At 51.7% G+C, this 18193-nt stretch overlaps 1 protein-coding gene across 1 annotated transcript in view; it reads right to left on the reverse strand.

Moving 5' to 3' along the window:
- CFAP157 (cilia and flagella associated protein 157) overlaps window positions 1–18193 on the reverse strand; it is a 261513-nt gene that overhangs the window by 48820 nt on the left and 194500 nt on the right. Inside the window, exon 6 of the mRNA XM_069609140.1 lies at window positions 14996–15146. Coding sequence (XP_069465241.1) covers window positions 14996–15146 — 151 coding nt within the window. The remainder of the gene's footprint in view (window positions 1–14995; window positions 15147–18193) is intronic.

Raw genomic sequence — 18193 nt, forward strand, 5'->3', positions numbered from 1 at the left:
AAAAGTGAGCGCTTTCTAGCGCCGCAATACTTATTAAACTGCCTAAAAACATGGGGAAACCTTGAAGGACACAGTAGCCGCTTTGCATTCACAGAAGACATTTGAATTGCATTGATATTCATTATATGTATATCTTTTCAATCAGCTTGGGATTTAACCTGTGACTTGACACAAGAGACAGAGGTAGAAACGTGGACAAGTACCATTGGGTAAGCTCCAAAACCCCAATACCATTTGAACCATGCATACTAAAGATAATCAAGTAAATGGAAAGAAACAAATGTATGAGATGAATGGCTACAACGATGAGGTTTTTAAACTAATGTAATTTTTCAATTTTTTAATTTTATTATTTTCTTTTTGATGTTACTTCTACTATTCCCTAACACTCCTACCCTTTACCCCTCCCTCAACGGCCAATCTTTTTTAAATGGGGTCCTTTTGTATTTTTTGTATTGGTTGTGTAGGGGAGGACTGGTCCAGGAGACCCCTCTCGCCTGCGTTTCTTCCCCAGGTGAGGGCTATGGCCCATTGGGCGTTCCCTCATGCCACCCGGGCCCAGGTGGTGGAGGGCTCACCCACTGGAGACATTGCCCACACGTATCGAATGCCCACATGTATTGATTACAACACAAATTTAGCTAGGCCCAAAAACCATTCTTTGCCCGGTAAAGATGGTGTGAGCTCAGCGCACTGTAGCGCGGCCCCCACCCTTGGAGAACATCCCTGTTGCCGCAGCACCCTGGCAGATCCGCTGCGAGCACGTTCCCACGAACAAGACGGACATGAGCTAGCGCAATACGCTAACATTGTAACAGTTCACCTCCCGCAGTGTACCATCACTATCAGCATGACCCGGCCAGCAGGCCTGAACAATGAAAAGAACGGTAAAATGGTCATCTGAGGGCAGACAGTCTTTATATATATATGTATATATTAATGTCAAGACCTCTTGCGAAGTATGCTTTCTTCCACAAAATACAAACGCCTGAAGAATGTATTAAAACGAGAGAGCATGCTCCCATGATATAAGCAATGGCGAGCCCACACCATTGCAGGTGGATGCTAATGATAAAGAAACGCTCCAGGGATCTGTTTGTTGCGTGTATCACTGGGCAGCCTACCTCACATGGTTTCGCGCCATAACTAAAGCTAATGCTGCTAGAGTACACGAGAAAGCGAATGCAACTATACTATGAACTCATGTAAAGGATGCGCGAGAATGCACTTATGATGTGTGTATGTCTAAGCCCCTTATGTGCCACCACCGTCACGTACAGTGGCGGGTCGTTTTCTATGTACTCCACTGATCTAACCACTACCTCATTTACTGCGAGTGTATATGCATGTAACTAAAACACTGTAGTTGCTAGAATATAATGTACAAATACGGTGCTCGGACTGGGTATAATCGAGACGCATCCAGCAAAGGTTAAATGCATGTTTTGAAGGGATTTTAAATAAGTATTATAGAAAGTATTCAAATGTTTGCGATGTCTTTACCTATATTCGGCAACACACGAGGGAGATACCTTTGTGAAAGCGTACAAGGTCTCGATGTATCCCCCTCCCTCACTGAGAAGGCTGCCAAGACATGAGAACAGAGCCCCGCTCTGCGTTATCACGCCTCCCCCGACCCGACTGGAGCCGCTTCAAAGACTTGTAGCCCCACTGCAGCACCCAAGGCCGCGGCCAGCCACCTGCATTATTTACAGCACAGCAGTAAACCTTTGTCTAAACTCAAGCGCCCCCTCGTAAACCCCACAACCCACCGGACTGTCTCAGACTTATGGCCCTGTGCAATCAGGACACCCAACACTTTGACAACACACAGCGAAACATCCATGACCACTTCTAACAAGACAGAAAGACCTGTACCACCCGCCCCAGTCCCCGAAGCTTAGCCCCTCGACCCATGGTCCCGGTCAACAGATCACGAGTAACCAGGCCTCGATATATTACCTCCAGACCCCTCACAAGGTGCACTCCTCCTGTGTTGCATTAACCTATAAAAATAACCTATTGAAAGATTTACTAAAGAGAATAGCACTGTAAATGACTGAATGACTGTGGTGTGCATGGCAGAGGGCAAGTAAGTCAGAAAAGGCATTCATCTCTGCCACAGGCCGCCTCAGCATACCAACACCGCCCGGATGAACTCAAGCCGACCTGCCAGGCCCAGCCCAACCCACGAGGGTGACCAGTGACGTCCTCCAGCCAAGACCAACCACGCCGCAGCAGCACCTATAGTTAGTCGTCGCCACCCAATCCCAATGAACTTTTGCCCCCTATAGTATGTAGGTTTTGATGACGTTTTTTGTAAATATATACGCCTGCCTTTGCTATTGTCAGATAGAGCGCTCTCGGAGTTTGCAGAGTTCTTTGCATGCCCTATTCTGATTGATAAACTCCCATTTACGCTCACCCGCACTCTGTCTTGGCTTTATTCCCATTTTGGGAGAGTCCTTCATTGTCTCTCATTGCGGGGAGGATCGTGCTGGTTGGGGACGCTTGCTTTCAGTTGTTTAAAATTACAAAAATAAGCACTATGGGTGTGTTTGACTACTTTGCACTTGTAAATGCATGTTAAACTGTATACACCATGAAATGTGAATGGTATATATTTCTTTATGTCTTTGTGAATTTGTAAAATAATAAGCCCTGATTTGAGAAAGACGGAGATACCGTCGAAACACGTGTTATCACAAGGGGCACTGCTATTTGCAAAAAGTTGAAACCAGAAACATAAACCTGCATTGGAAAACTGAGAAACGGTCATGAGTCTTGTTTCTCAGAAAAACGTGGGCGCATGGGCTACATGTTAAAGTAACTGCAAAGCTTTTCTTTTCGACCAAATGGAGTTGAGGAACCAAGTACTCCGTTGTTACTACTCCATGCGACCGGGAATAAGGAAACCCATATAACAAAAATACATTTAAGGGTGCTGAGGTCCGACCAAAGGATTACCCACCTTAAAGGTTCCTCACTTTTTGCAAACTGTGTGGGTAGAAGCCAGGGGCGGGGTCCATTGCATCACACTTCTGTTGGGAGTATTTTTAGGGAGTAAAAGTGGCTGCTACGCCGCTTAACTGTAGAGTTGGCCAGGCACCTAGACACCTCAGCTGTGACCCCAAGATCCCAACTTCTCAGCTATCACCACAGAATCCTCAGCAGTGACCCCAGGACGAGCTTCTCCAGCTGCAATCCATTCATCCAGCAAACCTTAGTCATGAGCTCAGGCCAGCAGCGTCTGACACCCGGCCATCTCAGCTATCACCCCAGAATCCTCAGCAGTGACCCCTGGACGAGCTTCTCCAGCTGTGATCCATTCATCCAGCAACCTTAGTAATGAGCTCAGGCCCAGCAGTGACTCTGGCACCCGGACATCTCAGCTATCACCACAGAATCCTCAGCAGTGACCCCAGGATGAGCTTCTCCAGCTGTGATCCATTCATCCAGCAACCTTAGTAATGAGCTCAGGCCCAGCAGTGAGCGACACCCCGATATTCCAGCTATCACCATAGAATCCTCAGCAGTGACCCCAGGACGAGCTTCTCCAGCTGTGATCCATTCATCCAGCAACCTTAGTCATGACCTCTGGCCCAGCAGTGACTCCAACACCCCAACATCTCAGCTATCACCCCAGAATCCTCAGCGGTAACCCCAGGACGAGCTTCTCCAGCTGTGATCCATTCATCCAGCAACCTTAGTCATGAGCTCAGGGCAGCAGTGAGTGACACCCCAATATTCCAGCTATCACCCCAAAATCCTCAGCAATGACCCCAGGACAAGCTTCTCCATCTGCGATCCATTATCCAGCAACTTTAGTCATGACCTAGGCCGAGCAGTGACTGACACCCCGATATCTCAGCTATCACCCCAGAATCCTCAGCTGTGACCTGAGGACAAGCTTCTCCAGCTGCGACCCATTCATCCAGCAACCTTAGTCATGACCTCAGGCCCAGCGGCGACTAACACCCCGACATCTCAGCTATCACCCCAGAATCCTCAGCAGTGACCCCAGGACGATCTTCTGCAGCTGTGATCCATTCATCCAGCAACCTTAGTCATGACCACAGGCCCAGCAGTGCCTCGGACACCCAGACATCTCAGCTATCACCCCAGAATCCTCAGCTGTGACCCCAGGACGAGCCTCTCCAGCTGCGATCCATTCATCCAGCAACCTTAGTCATGACCTCAGGCCCAGCAGTGACTCCAACACTCCGAAATCTCAACTATCACCCCAGAATCTTCAGCGGTAACCCCAGGACGAGCTTCTGCAGCTGTGATCCATTCATCCAGCAACCTTAGTCATGAGCTCAGGCCCAGCAGTGACTGACACCCCGACATCTCAGCTATCACCCCAGAATCCTCAGCGGTGACCCCAGGACGAGCCTCTCCAGCTGAGATCCATTCATCCAGCAACCTTAGTCATGACCTCAGGCCCAGCAGTGACTCCAACACCCCGAAATCTCAACTATCACCCCAGAATCCTCAGCGGTGACCCCAAGACGAGCTTCTGCAGCTGCGATCCATTCATCCAGCAACCTTACTCATGACCTCACGCCCTGCAGTGACTGACACCCCCACATCTCAGCTGTCACCCCAGAATCCTCATCAGTGACCCGAGGAGCATCTTCTGCAGCTGTGATCCATTCATCCAGCAACCTTAGTCATGACCTCAGGCCCAGCAGTGACTCCAACACTCCGACATCTCAGCTATCACCCCAGAATCTTCAGCGGTGACCCCAGGACAAGCTTCTCCAGCTGTGATCCATTAATCCAGCAACCTTAGTCATGACCTCATGCCCAGCAGTGACTCGGACACCCCAACATCTCAGCTATCACCACAGAATCCTCAACAGTGACCCCAGGACGAGCTTCTCCAGCTGCGATCCATTCATCCAGCAACCTTAGTCATGAGCTCAGGCCCAGCAATTACTGACACCCCGACATCTCAATATCACCTTAGAATCCTCAACTGTGACCCCAGGACGAGCTTCCGCAGCTGTGATGCATTCATCCAGCAACCTTAGTCAAGTGCTCAGGCCCAGCAGTGACTCCAACACCCCAACATCTCAGCTATCACCCCAGAATCTTCAGCGATGACCCCAGGACAAGCTTCTCCAGCTGTGATCCATTCATCCAGCAACCTTAGTCATGACTTCAGGCCCAGCAGTGACTCGGACACCCCAACATCTCAGCTATCACCCCAGAATCTTCAGCAGTGACCCCAGGAGCAGCTTCTGCAGCGTGGACCCAGGCATCCAGCAACCTTAGTCATGACTTCAGGCCCAGCAGTGACTCCAACACCCCAACATCTCAGCTATCACCCCAGAATCTTCAGCAGTGACCCCAGGACAAGCTTCTCCAGCTGTGATCCATTAATCCAGCAACCTTAGTCATGACCTCAGGCCCAGCAGAGACTCCAACACCCCAACATCTCAGCTATCACCACAGAATCCTCAACGGTGACCCCAGGACAAGCTTCTCCACCTGCGATCCATTCATCCAGCAACCTTAATCATTACCTCAGGACCAGCAGTGACTGACACCCCAACATCTCAGCTATCACCCCAGAATCCTCAGCAGTGACCCCAGGACGATCTTCTGCAGCTGTGATCCATTCATCCAGCAACCTTAGTCATGACCTCAGGCCCAGCAGTGATTGAACACCCCGACATCTCAGCTATCACCCCAGAATCTTCAGCGGTGACCCCAGGACGAGCTTCTCCAACTACGATTTCATCCAGCAACCTTAGTCATGACCTCAGGCCAGCAGTGACCTCAACACCCCAACATCTCAGCTATCACCCCAGAATCTTCAGCGGTGACCCCAGGACGAGCTTCTGCAGCTGCAATCCATTCATCCAGCAACCTTAGTCATGACCTCAGGCCCAGCAGTGAATGTCACCCCCACATCTCAGCTATCACCCCAGAAATCTCAACTGTGACCCCAGGACGAGCTTCTCCAGCTGCGACCCATTCATCCAGCAACCTTAGTCATGACCTCAGGCCCAGCGGTGACTAACATCCCGGAATCTCAGCTATCACCCCACAATCCTCAGCAGTGACCCCAGGACGAGCTTCTGCAGCTGCGATCCATTCATCCAGCAACCTTAGTCATGAGCTCAGGCCCAGCAGTGACTGACACCCCGACATCTCAGCTATCACCCCAGAATCCTCAGCTGGGACCGCAGGATCAACTTCTCCAGCTGTGATCCATTCATCCAGCAACCTTAGTCATGACCTCAGGAACAGCAGTGACTGACACCCCGACATCTCAGCTATCACCCCACAATCCTCAGCAGTGACCCCAGGACGAGGTTCTGCAGCTGCGATCCATTCATCCAGCAACCTTAGTCATGTGCTCAGGCCCAGCAGTCACTCTAACACCCCAACATCTCAGCTATCACCCCAGAATCCTCAGCAGTGACCCCAGGACGAGCTTCTGCAGCTGCGATCCATTCATCCAGCAACCTTAGTCATGAGCTCAGGCCCAGCAGTGACTGACACCCTGACATCTCAGCTATCACCCCAGAATCCTCAGCGGTGACCCCAGGACGAGCCTCTCCAGCTGAGATCCATTCATCCAGCAACCTTAGTCATGACCTCAGGACCAGCAGTGACTCCAACACCCTGAAATCTCAACTATCACCCCAGAATCTTCAGCGGTAACCCCAGGACGAGCTTCTCCAGCTGCGATCCATTCATCCAGCAACCTTAGTCATGACCTCAGGCCCAGCGGCGACTAACACCCTGAAATCTCAGCTATCACCCCACAATCCTCAGCAGTGACCCCAGGACGAGCTTCTGCAGCTGCGATCCATTCATCCAGCAACCTTAGTCATGAGCTCAGGCCCAGCAGTCACTCTAACACCCCAACATCTCAGCTATCACCCCAGAATCCTCAGCTGTGATCCCCAGGACCAGCTTCTCCAGCTGCGATCCATTCATCCAGCAACCTTAGTCATGAGCTCAGGCCCAGCAGTGACTGACACCCCGACATCTCAGCTATCACCCCAGAATCCTCAGCTGGGACTGCAGGATCAACTTCTCCAGCTGTGATCCATTCATCAAGGAACCTTAGTCATGAGCTCAGGCCCAGCAGTGACTGACACCCCAACATCTCAGCTATCACCCCAGAATCCTCAGTGGTGACCCCATGACGAGCTTCTCCAGCTGCAACCCATTCATCCAGCAACCTTAGTCATGACCTAGGCCGAGCGGTGACTGACACCCCGACATCTCAGCTATCACCCCAGAAATCTCAACTGTGACCCCAGGACGAGCTTCTCCAGCTGCGATCCATTCATCCAGCAACCTTAGTCATGAGCTCAGGCCCAGCAGTGAATGACACCCCCACATCTCAGCTATCACCCCAGAATCCTCAGCTGTGACCTGAGGACGAGCTTCTCCAGCTGCGATCCATTCATCCAGCAACCTTAGTCAGGACCTCAGGCCCAGCAGTGACTCTGGCACCCCGACATCTCAGCTATCACCCCAGAATCCTCAGCTGTGACCTGAGGACGAGCTTCTCCAGCTGCGATCCATTCATCCAGCAACCTTAGTCATGACCTCAGGCCCAGCAGTGACTGACACCCCCACATCCCAGCCATCACCCCAGAATCCTCAGCTGTGACCCAAAGACGAGCTTCTCCAGCTGCGACCCATTCATCCAGCAACCTTAGTCATGACCTCAGGCCCAGCAGCGACTAACACCCCGAAATCTCAGCTATCACCCCACAATCCTCAGCAGTGACCCCAGGACGAGCTTCTGCAGCTGCGATCCATTCATCCAGCAACCTTAGTCATGAGCTCAGGCCCAGCAGTCACTCTAACACCCCAACATCTCAGCTATCACCCCAGAATCCTCAGCAGTGACCCCAGGACGAGCTTCTGCAGCTGCGATCCATTCATCCAGCAACCTTAGTCATGAGCTCAGGCCCAGCAGTGAATGACACCCCCACATCTCAGCTATCACCCCAGAATCCTCAGCTGTGACCCCAGGACGAGCTTCTGCAGCTGCAACCCATTCATCCAGCAACCTTAGTCATGACCTAGGCCGAGCGGTGACTGACACCCCGATATCTCAGCTATCACCCCACAATCCTCAGCAGTGACCACAGGACGAGCTGCTCCAGCTGCGATCCATTCATCCAGCAACCTTAGTCATGAACTCAGGAACAGCAGTGACTGACACCCCGACATCTCAGCTATCACCCCAGAAATCTCAACTGTGACCCCAGGACGAGCTTCTCCAGCTGCGATCCATTCATCCAGCAACCTTAGTCATGACCTCAGGCCCAGCAGTGACTGACACCCCCACATCCCAGCTATCACCCCAGAATCCTCAGCTGTGACCCAAAGACGAGCTTCTCCAGCTGCGACCCATTCATCCAGCAACCTTAGTCATGACCTCAGGCCCAGCAGCGACTAACACCCCGAAATCTCAGCTATCACCCCACAATCCTCAGCAGTGACCCCAGGACGAGCTTCTGCAGCTGCGATCCATTCATCCAGCAACCTTAGTCATGAGCTCAGGCCCAGCAGTCACTCTAACACCCCAACATCTCAGCTATCACCCCAGAATCCTCAGCTGTGATCCCCAGGACCAGCTTCTCCAGCTGCGATCCATTCATTCAGCAACCTTAGTCATGACCCCATACCCAGCAGTGACTGACACCCCGACATCTCAGCTATCACCACAGAATCCTCAACAGTGACCCCAGGACGAGCTTCTCCAGCTGCGATCCATTCATCCAGCAACCTTAGTCATGACCTCAGACCCAGCAGTGACTGACACCCCGACATCTCAGCTATCACCCCCAGAATCCTCAGCTGTGACCTGAGGACGAGCTTCTGCAGCTGCGATCCATTCATCCAGCAACCTTAGTCATGAGCTCAGGCCCAGCAGTGACTCCAACACCCCAACATCTCAGCTATCACCCCGGAATCCTCAGCAGAGACCCCAGGACGAGCTTCTCGAGCTGCAATCCATTCATCCAGCAACCTTAGTCATGACCTCAGGCCCAGCAGTGACTCGGACACCCCGAAATCTCAGCTATCCCCCCAGAATCCTCAACGGTGACCCCAGGACGAGCTTCTGCAGCTGCAATCCATTCATCCAGCAACCTTAGTCATTACCTCAGGCCCAGCAGTGACTCGGACACCCCGACATCTCAGCTATCACCCCAGAATCCTCAACGGTGACCCCAAGACGAGCTTCTGCAGCTGCGATCCATTCATCCAGCAACCTTAGTCATGAGCTCAGGCCCAGCAGTGACTGACACCCCGACATCTCAGCTATCACCCCAGAATCCTCAACGGTGACCCCAAGACGAGCTTCTGCAGCTGCGATCCATTCATCCAGCAACCTTAGTCATGAGCTCAGGCCCAGCAGTGACTCTGGCACCACTATCACCCCAGAATCCTCAGCAGTGACCCCAGGACAAGCTTCTGCAAGTGCGATCCATTTATCCAGCAACCTTAATCATGATCTCAGGCCCAGCAGTGACTGACACCCCGACATCTCAGTTATCACCCCAGAATCCTCAGCAGAGACCCCAGGAAGAGCTTCTCCAGCTGCGATCCATTCATCCAGCAACCTTAGTCATGACCTCAGGCCCAGCAGTGACTCTGGCACCCCAACATCTCAGCTATCACCCCAGAATCCTCAGCAGTGACCCCATGACGAGCTTCTCCAGCTGCGATCTATTCATCCAGCAACCTTAGTCATGACCACAGGCCCAGCAGTGACTGGGACACCCCGACATCTCAGCTACCCCAGAATCTTCAGCATTGACCCCAGGACTAGCTTCTCCAGCTGCGATCCATTCATCCAGCAACCTTAGTCATGAGCTCAGAACCAACAGTGACTGACACCCCAACATCTCAGCTATCAGCCCAGAATCCTCAGTGGTGACCCCATGACGAGCTTCTCCAGCTGCGATCCATTCATCCAGCAACCTTAGTCATGACCTCAGGCCCAGCAGTGACTGACACCCTGATATCTCAGCTATCACCCCACAATCCTCAGCTGTGACCCCAGGACCAGCTCCTCCAGCTGCAACCCATTCATCCAGCAACCTTCGTCGTGAGCTCAGGCCCAGCAGTGACTCTGGCACCCCAACATCTCAGCTTTCACCCCAGAATCCTCAGCAGTGACCCCCGGACGAGCTTCTCCTGCTGCAATCCATTCATCCAGCAACCTTAGTCATGAGCTCAGGCCCAGCAGTGTCCGACACCCGGACATCTCAGCTATAACCCAAGAATCCTCAACTGTGTCCCCAGGACGAGCGTCTCCACCTGCGATCCATTCATCCAGCAACCTTAGTCATGAGCAAAGGCCCAGCAGTGACTCCAACACCCCAACATCTCAGCTATAACCCAAGAATCCTCAGCGATGACACCAGGACGAGCTTCTCCACCTGCGATCCATTCATCCAACAACCTTAGTCATGACCTCAGGCCCAGCAGTGACTGACACCCCAACATCTCAGCTATCACCCCAGAATCCTCAACTGTGATCCCCAGGACGAGCTTCTCCAGCTGCGATCCATTCATCCAGCAACCTTAGTCCTGACCTCAAGCTCAGAAGTGATTCTGACACCCCGACATCTCAGCTATCACCCCAGAATCCTCAGCGGTAACCCCAGGATGACCTTCTCCTGCTGCGATCCATTCATCCAGCAACCTTAGTCATGACCTCTTGCCCAGCAGTGACTCCAACACCCCGACATCTCAGCTATCCCCCCCAGAATCCTCAGCGGTGACCGCAGGACGAGCTTCTGCAGCTGCGATCCATTCATCCAGCAACCTTAGTCATGACCTCTTGCCCAGCAGTGACTCCAACACCCCGACATCTCAGCTATCCCCCCAGAATCCTCAGCGGTGACCCCAGGACGAGCCTCTCCAGCTGCGATCCATTCATCCAGCAACCTTAGTCATGACCTCTTGCCCAGCAGTGACTCCAACACCCCGACATCTCAGCTATCCCCCCAGAATCCTCAGCGGTGACCGCAGGACCAGCTTCTGCAGCTGCGATCCATTCATCCAGCAACCTTCGTCATGACCTCAGGCCCAGCAGTGACTGACACCCCGACATCTCAGCTATCACCACAGAATCCTCAACTGTGACCCCAGGACGAGCTTCTCCAGCTGCGATCCATTCATCCAGCAACCTTAGTGATGACCTCAGGCCCAGCAGTGACTGACACCCCGACATCTCAGCTATCACGCCAGAAATCTCAACTGTGACCCCAGGACGAGCTTCTGCAGCTGTGATCCATTCATCCAGCAACCTTAGTCATGATCACAGGTCCAGCAGTGACCCCAACAAACCAACATCTTAGCTATCACCCCACAATCCTCAGCTGTGACCCCAGGACCAGCTCCTCCAGCTGCAACCCATTCATCCAGCAACCTTAGTCATGACCTCAGGCCCAGCGGTGACTCTGGCACCCCGACATCTCAGCTATCACCCCAGAATTCTAAGCAGTGACCCCAGGACGAGCTTCTGCAGCTGAGATCCATTCATCCAGCAACCTTAGTCATGAGCTCAGGCCCAGCAGTGACTCCAACACCCCGACATCTCAGCTATCCCCCCAGAATCCTCAGTGGTGACCCCAGGACAAACTTCTCCAGCTGTGATCCATTCATCCAGCAACCTTAGTCATGAGCTCAGAACCAGCAGTGACTGACACCCCAACATCTCAGCTATCACCCCAGAATCCTCAGTGGTGACCCCATGACGAGCTTCTCCAGCTGCGATCCATTCATCCAGAAACCTTAGTCATGAGCTCAGGCCCAGCAGTGACTCCAATACCCCAACTTCTAAGCTATTACCCCAGAATCCTCAGCAGTGACCATAGGACGAGCTTCTCCAGCTGCGAATCATTCATCCAGCAACCTTAGTCATCGACAGGCCCAGCAGTGACTCGGAAACCCCGACATCTCAGCTATCACCCCGGAATCCTCAGCTGGGACCCTATGAGCAGCTTCTGCAGCTGCGATTAATTCATCCAGCAACCTCAGCCATGAATTCAGGCCCAGCAGTGACTGACACCCTGACATCTCAGCTATCACCCCAGAATCCTCAATGGTGACCCCAGGACGAGCTCCCCAGCTGCCATCCATTCATCCAGCAACCTTAGTCATGAGCTCAGGAACAGCAGTGAATGACACACCGACATCTCAGCGATCACCACAGAATCCTCAATGGTGACCCCAGGACGAGCTTCTGCAGCTGCAATCCATTCATCCAGCAACCTTAGTCATGACCTCAGGCCCAGCAGTGACTCGGACACCCCAACATCTCAGCTATCACCCCAGAATCTTCAGCGGTGACCACAGGACAAGCTTCTCCAGCTGTGATCCATTAGTCCAGCAACCTTAGTCATGAGCTCAGGCCCAGCAGTGACTCCAACACCCCAACATCTCAGCTATCACCCCAGAATCCTCAGCTGTGACCCCAGGACGAGCTTCTCCAGCTGCGATCCATTCATCCAGCAACCTTAGTCATGATCTCAGACCCAGCAGTGACTCCAACACCCCAACATCTCAGCTATCACCCCAGAATCCTCAGCAGTGACCCCAGGACGAGCTTCTGCAGCTGCGATCCATTCATCCAGAAACCTTAGTCATGACCTCAGGCCCAGCAGTGACTGTCACCCCGACATCTCAGCTATCACCCCAGAATCCTCAGCAGTGACCCCAGGGTGAGCTTCTGCAGCTGCGATCCATTCATCCAGCAACCTTAGTGATGACCTCAGGCCCAGCAGTGACTGACGCCCCGACATTCCAGAATCCTCAGCAGTGACCCCAGGACGAGCTTCTCCAGCTGCGATCCATTCATCCAGAAACCTTAGTCATGACCTCAGGCCCAGCAGTGACTGTCACCCCGACATCTCAGCTATCACCCCAGAATCCTCAGTGGTGACCCCAGGACCAGCTTCTGCAGCTGCAATCCATTCATCCAGCAACCTTAGTCATGACCTCAGGCCCACCAGTGACTCAGACACCCTGACATCTCAGCTATCACCCCAGAATCCTCAGCTGTGACCCCAGGACGAGCTTCTGCAGCTGCGATCCATTCATCCAGAAACCTTAGTCATGACCTCAGGCCCAGCAGTGACTGTCACCCCGACATCTCAGCTATCACCCCAGAATCCTCAGCAGTGACCCCAGGATGAGCTTCTGCAGCTGCGATCCATTCATCCAGCAACTTTAGTCATGAGCTCAGGACCAGCAGTGACTGACACCCCGACATCTCAGCTATCACCCCAGAATCCTCAGCGGTGACCCCAGGACGAGCCTCTCCAGCTGAGATCCATTCATCCACCAACCTTAGTCATGACCTCAGGCCCAGCAGTGACTGACACCCCAACATCCCAGCTATCATCCCAGAATCCTCAGTGGTGACCCCAGGATGAACTTCTCCAGCTGCGATCCATTCATCCAGCAACCTTAGTCATGACCTCTTGCCCAGCAGTGACTCGGACACCCCGACATCTCAGCTATCACCCCGGAATCCTCAGCTGGGACCCCATGAACAGCTTCTGCAGCTGCGATTAATTCATCCAGCAACCTCAGTTATGAATTCAGGCCCAGCAGTGACTGACACCCTGACATCTCAGCTATCACCCCAGAAACCTCAATGGTGACCCCAGGACCAGCTTCTCCACCTGCGATCCATTCATCCAGAAACTTAGTCATGAGCTCAGGCCCAGCAGTGACTCCAATACCCCAACTTCTAAGCTATTACCCCAGAATCCTCAGCAGTGATCCCAGGACGAGCTTCTCCAGCTGCGATCCATTCATCCAGCAAACCTTAGTCATGACCTCTTGCCCAGCAGTGACTCCAACACCCCGACATCTCAGCTATCCCCCCAGAATCCTCAGTGGTGACCCCAGGACAAACTTCTCCAGCTGTGATCCATTCATCCAGCAACCTTAGTCATGAGCTCAGGCCCAGCAGTGACTCGGACACCCCGACATTTCAGCTATCACCCCAGAATCTTCAGTGGTGACCCCAGGACAAGCTTCTGCAGCGTGGACCCAGGCATCCAGCAACCTTAGTCATGACCTCAGGCCCAGCAGTGACTCCAACACCCCAACTTCTCAGCTATCCCCCCAGAATCTTCAGCAGTGACCCCAGGACAAGCTTCTCCAGCTGTGATCCATTCATCCAGCAACCTTCGTCATGACCCCAGGCCAGCAGTGACTCTGACACCCCAACTTCTCAGCTATCCCCCCAGAATCTTCAGCAGTGACCCCAGGACAAGCTTCTCCAGCTGTGATCCATTCATCCAGCAACCTTAGTCATGATCTCAGGCCCAGCAATGACTGACACCCCAACATCTCAGCTATCACCCCCAGAATCCTCAGCATTGACCCCAGGACGAGCTTCTCCAGCTTCGATCCATTCATCCAGCAACCTTAGTCATGACCTCTGGCCCAGTAGTGACTCGGACACCCCGACATCTCAGCTATCCCCCCAGAATCCTCAACGGTGACCCCAGGACGAGCTTCTCCAGCTGCGATCCATTCATCCAGCAACCTTAGTCATGAGCTCAGGCCCAGCAGTGACTCTGACACCCCGACATCTCAGCTATCACCCCAGAATCCTCAGCAGTGACCCCAGGAGCAGCTTCTGCAGCGTGGACCCAGGCATCTAGCAACCTTAGTCATGACCTCAGGCCCAGCAGTGACTCCAACACCCCAACTTCTCAGCTATCCCCCCAGAATCTTCAGCAGTGACCCCAGGACAAGCTTCTCCAGCTGTGATCCATTCATCCAGCAACCTTAGTCATGATCTCAGGCCCAGCAATGACTGACACCCCAACATCTCAGCTATCACCCCCAGAATCCTCAGCATTGACCCCAGGACGAGCTTCTGCAGCTGCGATACATTCATCCAGCAACCTTAGTCATGACCTCAGGCCCAGCAGTGTCTGACACCTCGACATCTCAGCTATCACCCTAGAACCCTCACCAGCAGGACGTCCTTCAGTGCGCTTGCTGCCTGGCCCAGGATTGTCTCCACCATCCTCTTGTTCTTGTGTTCTTGTTGCAGCTCAGAGCTCAAGCGTTCTCCCTCAGACATTTGTTTCTCCATCATCTCCTCCAGTGTGTCCACTTGTTCTCTGCAAGAAGGTAGCATTCATGATCTAGAGCCGTGACTATGAATGAATATGTGAAGAAGCCGGCGACTTAATGATGATATATACATACACACACACACACACATATATATATATATATTTATATGGGATACATTACTCACCGTAATCGTATTTCTGATGCTTGTATCTGCTTAGATTCACATGCTGTGCATAGGCCGACATCTAGTGGAAGCTGCGGAGTATTACAGTTTGTTTTTCGAAACTCGAAAATGGGTGTCGACACAGGGCGTGCCAGTAATACTATCCCTAGTGTGACATCCACTGTACCCAAGATCCCTCACGTGTCTAGGATCCTCAGATTGTTTTTTTCCGCCATACTGGTCGGAAGCATTTTGCAGAGTCCCCTGGCCTTAGCCATACTTTTGCTAAAATATTAATTTATTTACATCCTTCCCCATCCCAATGTCGAACTTCAACACTCGACGCCGGCTGGAGAAGAAATCGACCGTCGGCTGCTGCACGACGGATTTGGGCCTCGGAAGGCCTCTGGCCTCGGCCCGGGCCTTGGAAGGCCTCTGGCCTCGGCCCTGCAAGTAGGGAGAGTGGGGGGTTGTACATACTCTACACTCTTGGTATATAGGTACACCTTATACATTTCCTACACTTAACAGCCAGCTGCCTCAAGGTGCGTATGGAGGGTACCCCTTTTCAATTCTGCCCCAAGTGCAATCGCAAATACCCTTGGGTCGACAGGCACGCCACGTGCAATCTCTGCTTGCCGAGGGACCACCCCGAAGCGAACTGCAGAGCGTGTAGTAGGTTTAAACCTAAGACACTTAAGGACCGTTTGACGAAGCGTTGGGCCCACCACGCCAGGCAGGCGGCCATGGCAGCGGAGGGCGCCTTCAGCGACGGCAGCAACGCCGTACTTTCGGACGGCGAGGGCATTACGGTGTCGAAAGACAGCCGAGCGCAAGTCCCCGACCTCGGAAGGTCGTCCGGCAGGGCGGCTATGGGGAAGACCCCCGGCGACACAAGCGCTTCACACACCACACACACGAAGTCCAACCGAGACTCGACGACGTCGAGTTCTCGGAAAGAGGCACAAACAGAACGGTCCGATTCGGTGTCCTCTGGGCGTTCTCGATCGGGATCGCCGCATGACTCCAGGCAATCATCCACTCTTGCCAAGAGTGCCTCGCTCCCTAGGCTAACAGAAGTTCGATCGTCGGAGGATGAAGACGACTTCCACCCCCAGGCCGCATATTGGATTTTCCATATGGACACAACATAGATGAGGAACTTTATACATTTTTGGGACAATGATTATTAATTGTTGGATATTGGTCTTCAATTCCTCTCTTTCCTGTTCCCCGTATGGTTCATTTTCCTGTGGCTTTCTTGGTTCTTTCCAACTTATAATCTTCCAGCAAATATCAAGAATTGAGACGCACAACAAATTGTTGGAACTATACAGTCCGTAAATACTGAGAGACGCTCAAACGTTTGCATTTTAACACGGTTTTAACTTGTTTGTCAGTACATATACATATATATGTTTTTAACTGAATAGGTGATTGTTTGTGCACCAACATGTTTACACTGATTGTTATTTTATACACTTTTCATATATATTTATGTATATTAGAGTTTGTTTTAACAGTATATGCAATGTTTGAGGACATTTTTGCCGTGTTAGAAGGATGATGAGTTGACAGGACAGCATCCTGACTAAATGAACATAGTCCCCCCCTTTTGCAGTTCTATACACTATGTATTGGATAACAATGAATTCGAATTTGAGCATTACTTAGCTGCACTATGCATTAGACAAATGAGTGGTGTATGCGATCTTGAGTGACGCATTTTATTAAAAGTGTGGAGTTCCAATTTTTAGATCTATGCACTTTGCACCATACAGGAATGGGGACATTTTATCACCTAATAATTATGCACTAGGCACTTTATAATGTTGAATACACTCAATTGATGTATTGGATCACGCTATACATCAATTAATGTTGAACACACCTGATTGATGTATTGGATCATGCTAGCCCTGACTGACCATGCCAAGGAGAAAACTGCATTCTCCACCCCAGTTGGCTTATACCAGTTTAAGGTTATGCCTTTTGGATTAAAGAATGCAGCTGCTAAATTCCAAAGGATGGTTAATCAGGTTCTGAATGGGATGGAGGACTTCTGCATGGCATACTTGGATGACATTGCAGTGTTCAGCCCTACTTGGAAAGAACAGGTTGACCACCTAGGATATGTTTAGCAGGCTCTGCAACAGGCCCATCTGACCATAAAGGCAAGCAAATGTCAAATTGGTCAGAGTAAAGTGGTCTACCTTGGGCATGAGGTAGGAGGTGGTGAAACAAGGCCTTTGCTCAGCAAGATTGAAGCTGTGCAAAATTGGACAACCCCTTCTACTCAAACTCAGGTGAGAGCCTTCCTAGGCCTCACTGGGTATTACAGGAATTTAATTGAGAACTATGGATCCATAGCTTCTCCTCTGAATGTAATCTCTTCTCCTAAGTTTCCTAAAAAGGTCAAATGGAATGAGGAGTGCAATCAGGCCTTTGAAAGCCTAAAGAAAGCCCTTTGTCAAGCTCCAGTTCTCAGAGCTCCTGACTACCACCAACCCTTCATTGTACAGACAGATGCTTCCAATATAGGTATAGGTGCAGTACTCAGTCAACTGGATGAGAAAGGTAGGGAACACCCCATTTGCTGCATCAGTAGGAAACTGAAGGAACCTGAAACAAGGTGGGCAACTATTGAGAGAGAATGTTTTGCCATTGTGTGGGCTTTGAAGAAGTTTAGACCATACATCTATGGATCTACTTTCACCATTCAAACAGACCACCAACACTTGAAATGGTTGATGCAAATGAAAGGGGAAAACCCAACACTGCTAAGATGGTCAATCTGCCCCCAAGGGTTTGATTTTACCATTGAGCACAGGTCAGGATGTCACCACCAAAATGCTGATGGTCTCTCTAGGATGTTTTTAACCGACTAGAGGTAAGAGACTCATCCAGGAGTGGATTAGATCCTCCTGT

This window comes from Ambystoma mexicanum, chromosome 8, assembly GCF_040938575.1.
Source record: "Ambystoma mexicanum isolate Mex_15411 chromosome 8, UKY_AmexF1_1, whole genome shotgun sequence".
Lineage (NCBI taxonomy): Eukaryota > Metazoa > Chordata > Amphibia > Caudata > Ambystomatidae > Ambystoma > Ambystoma mexicanum.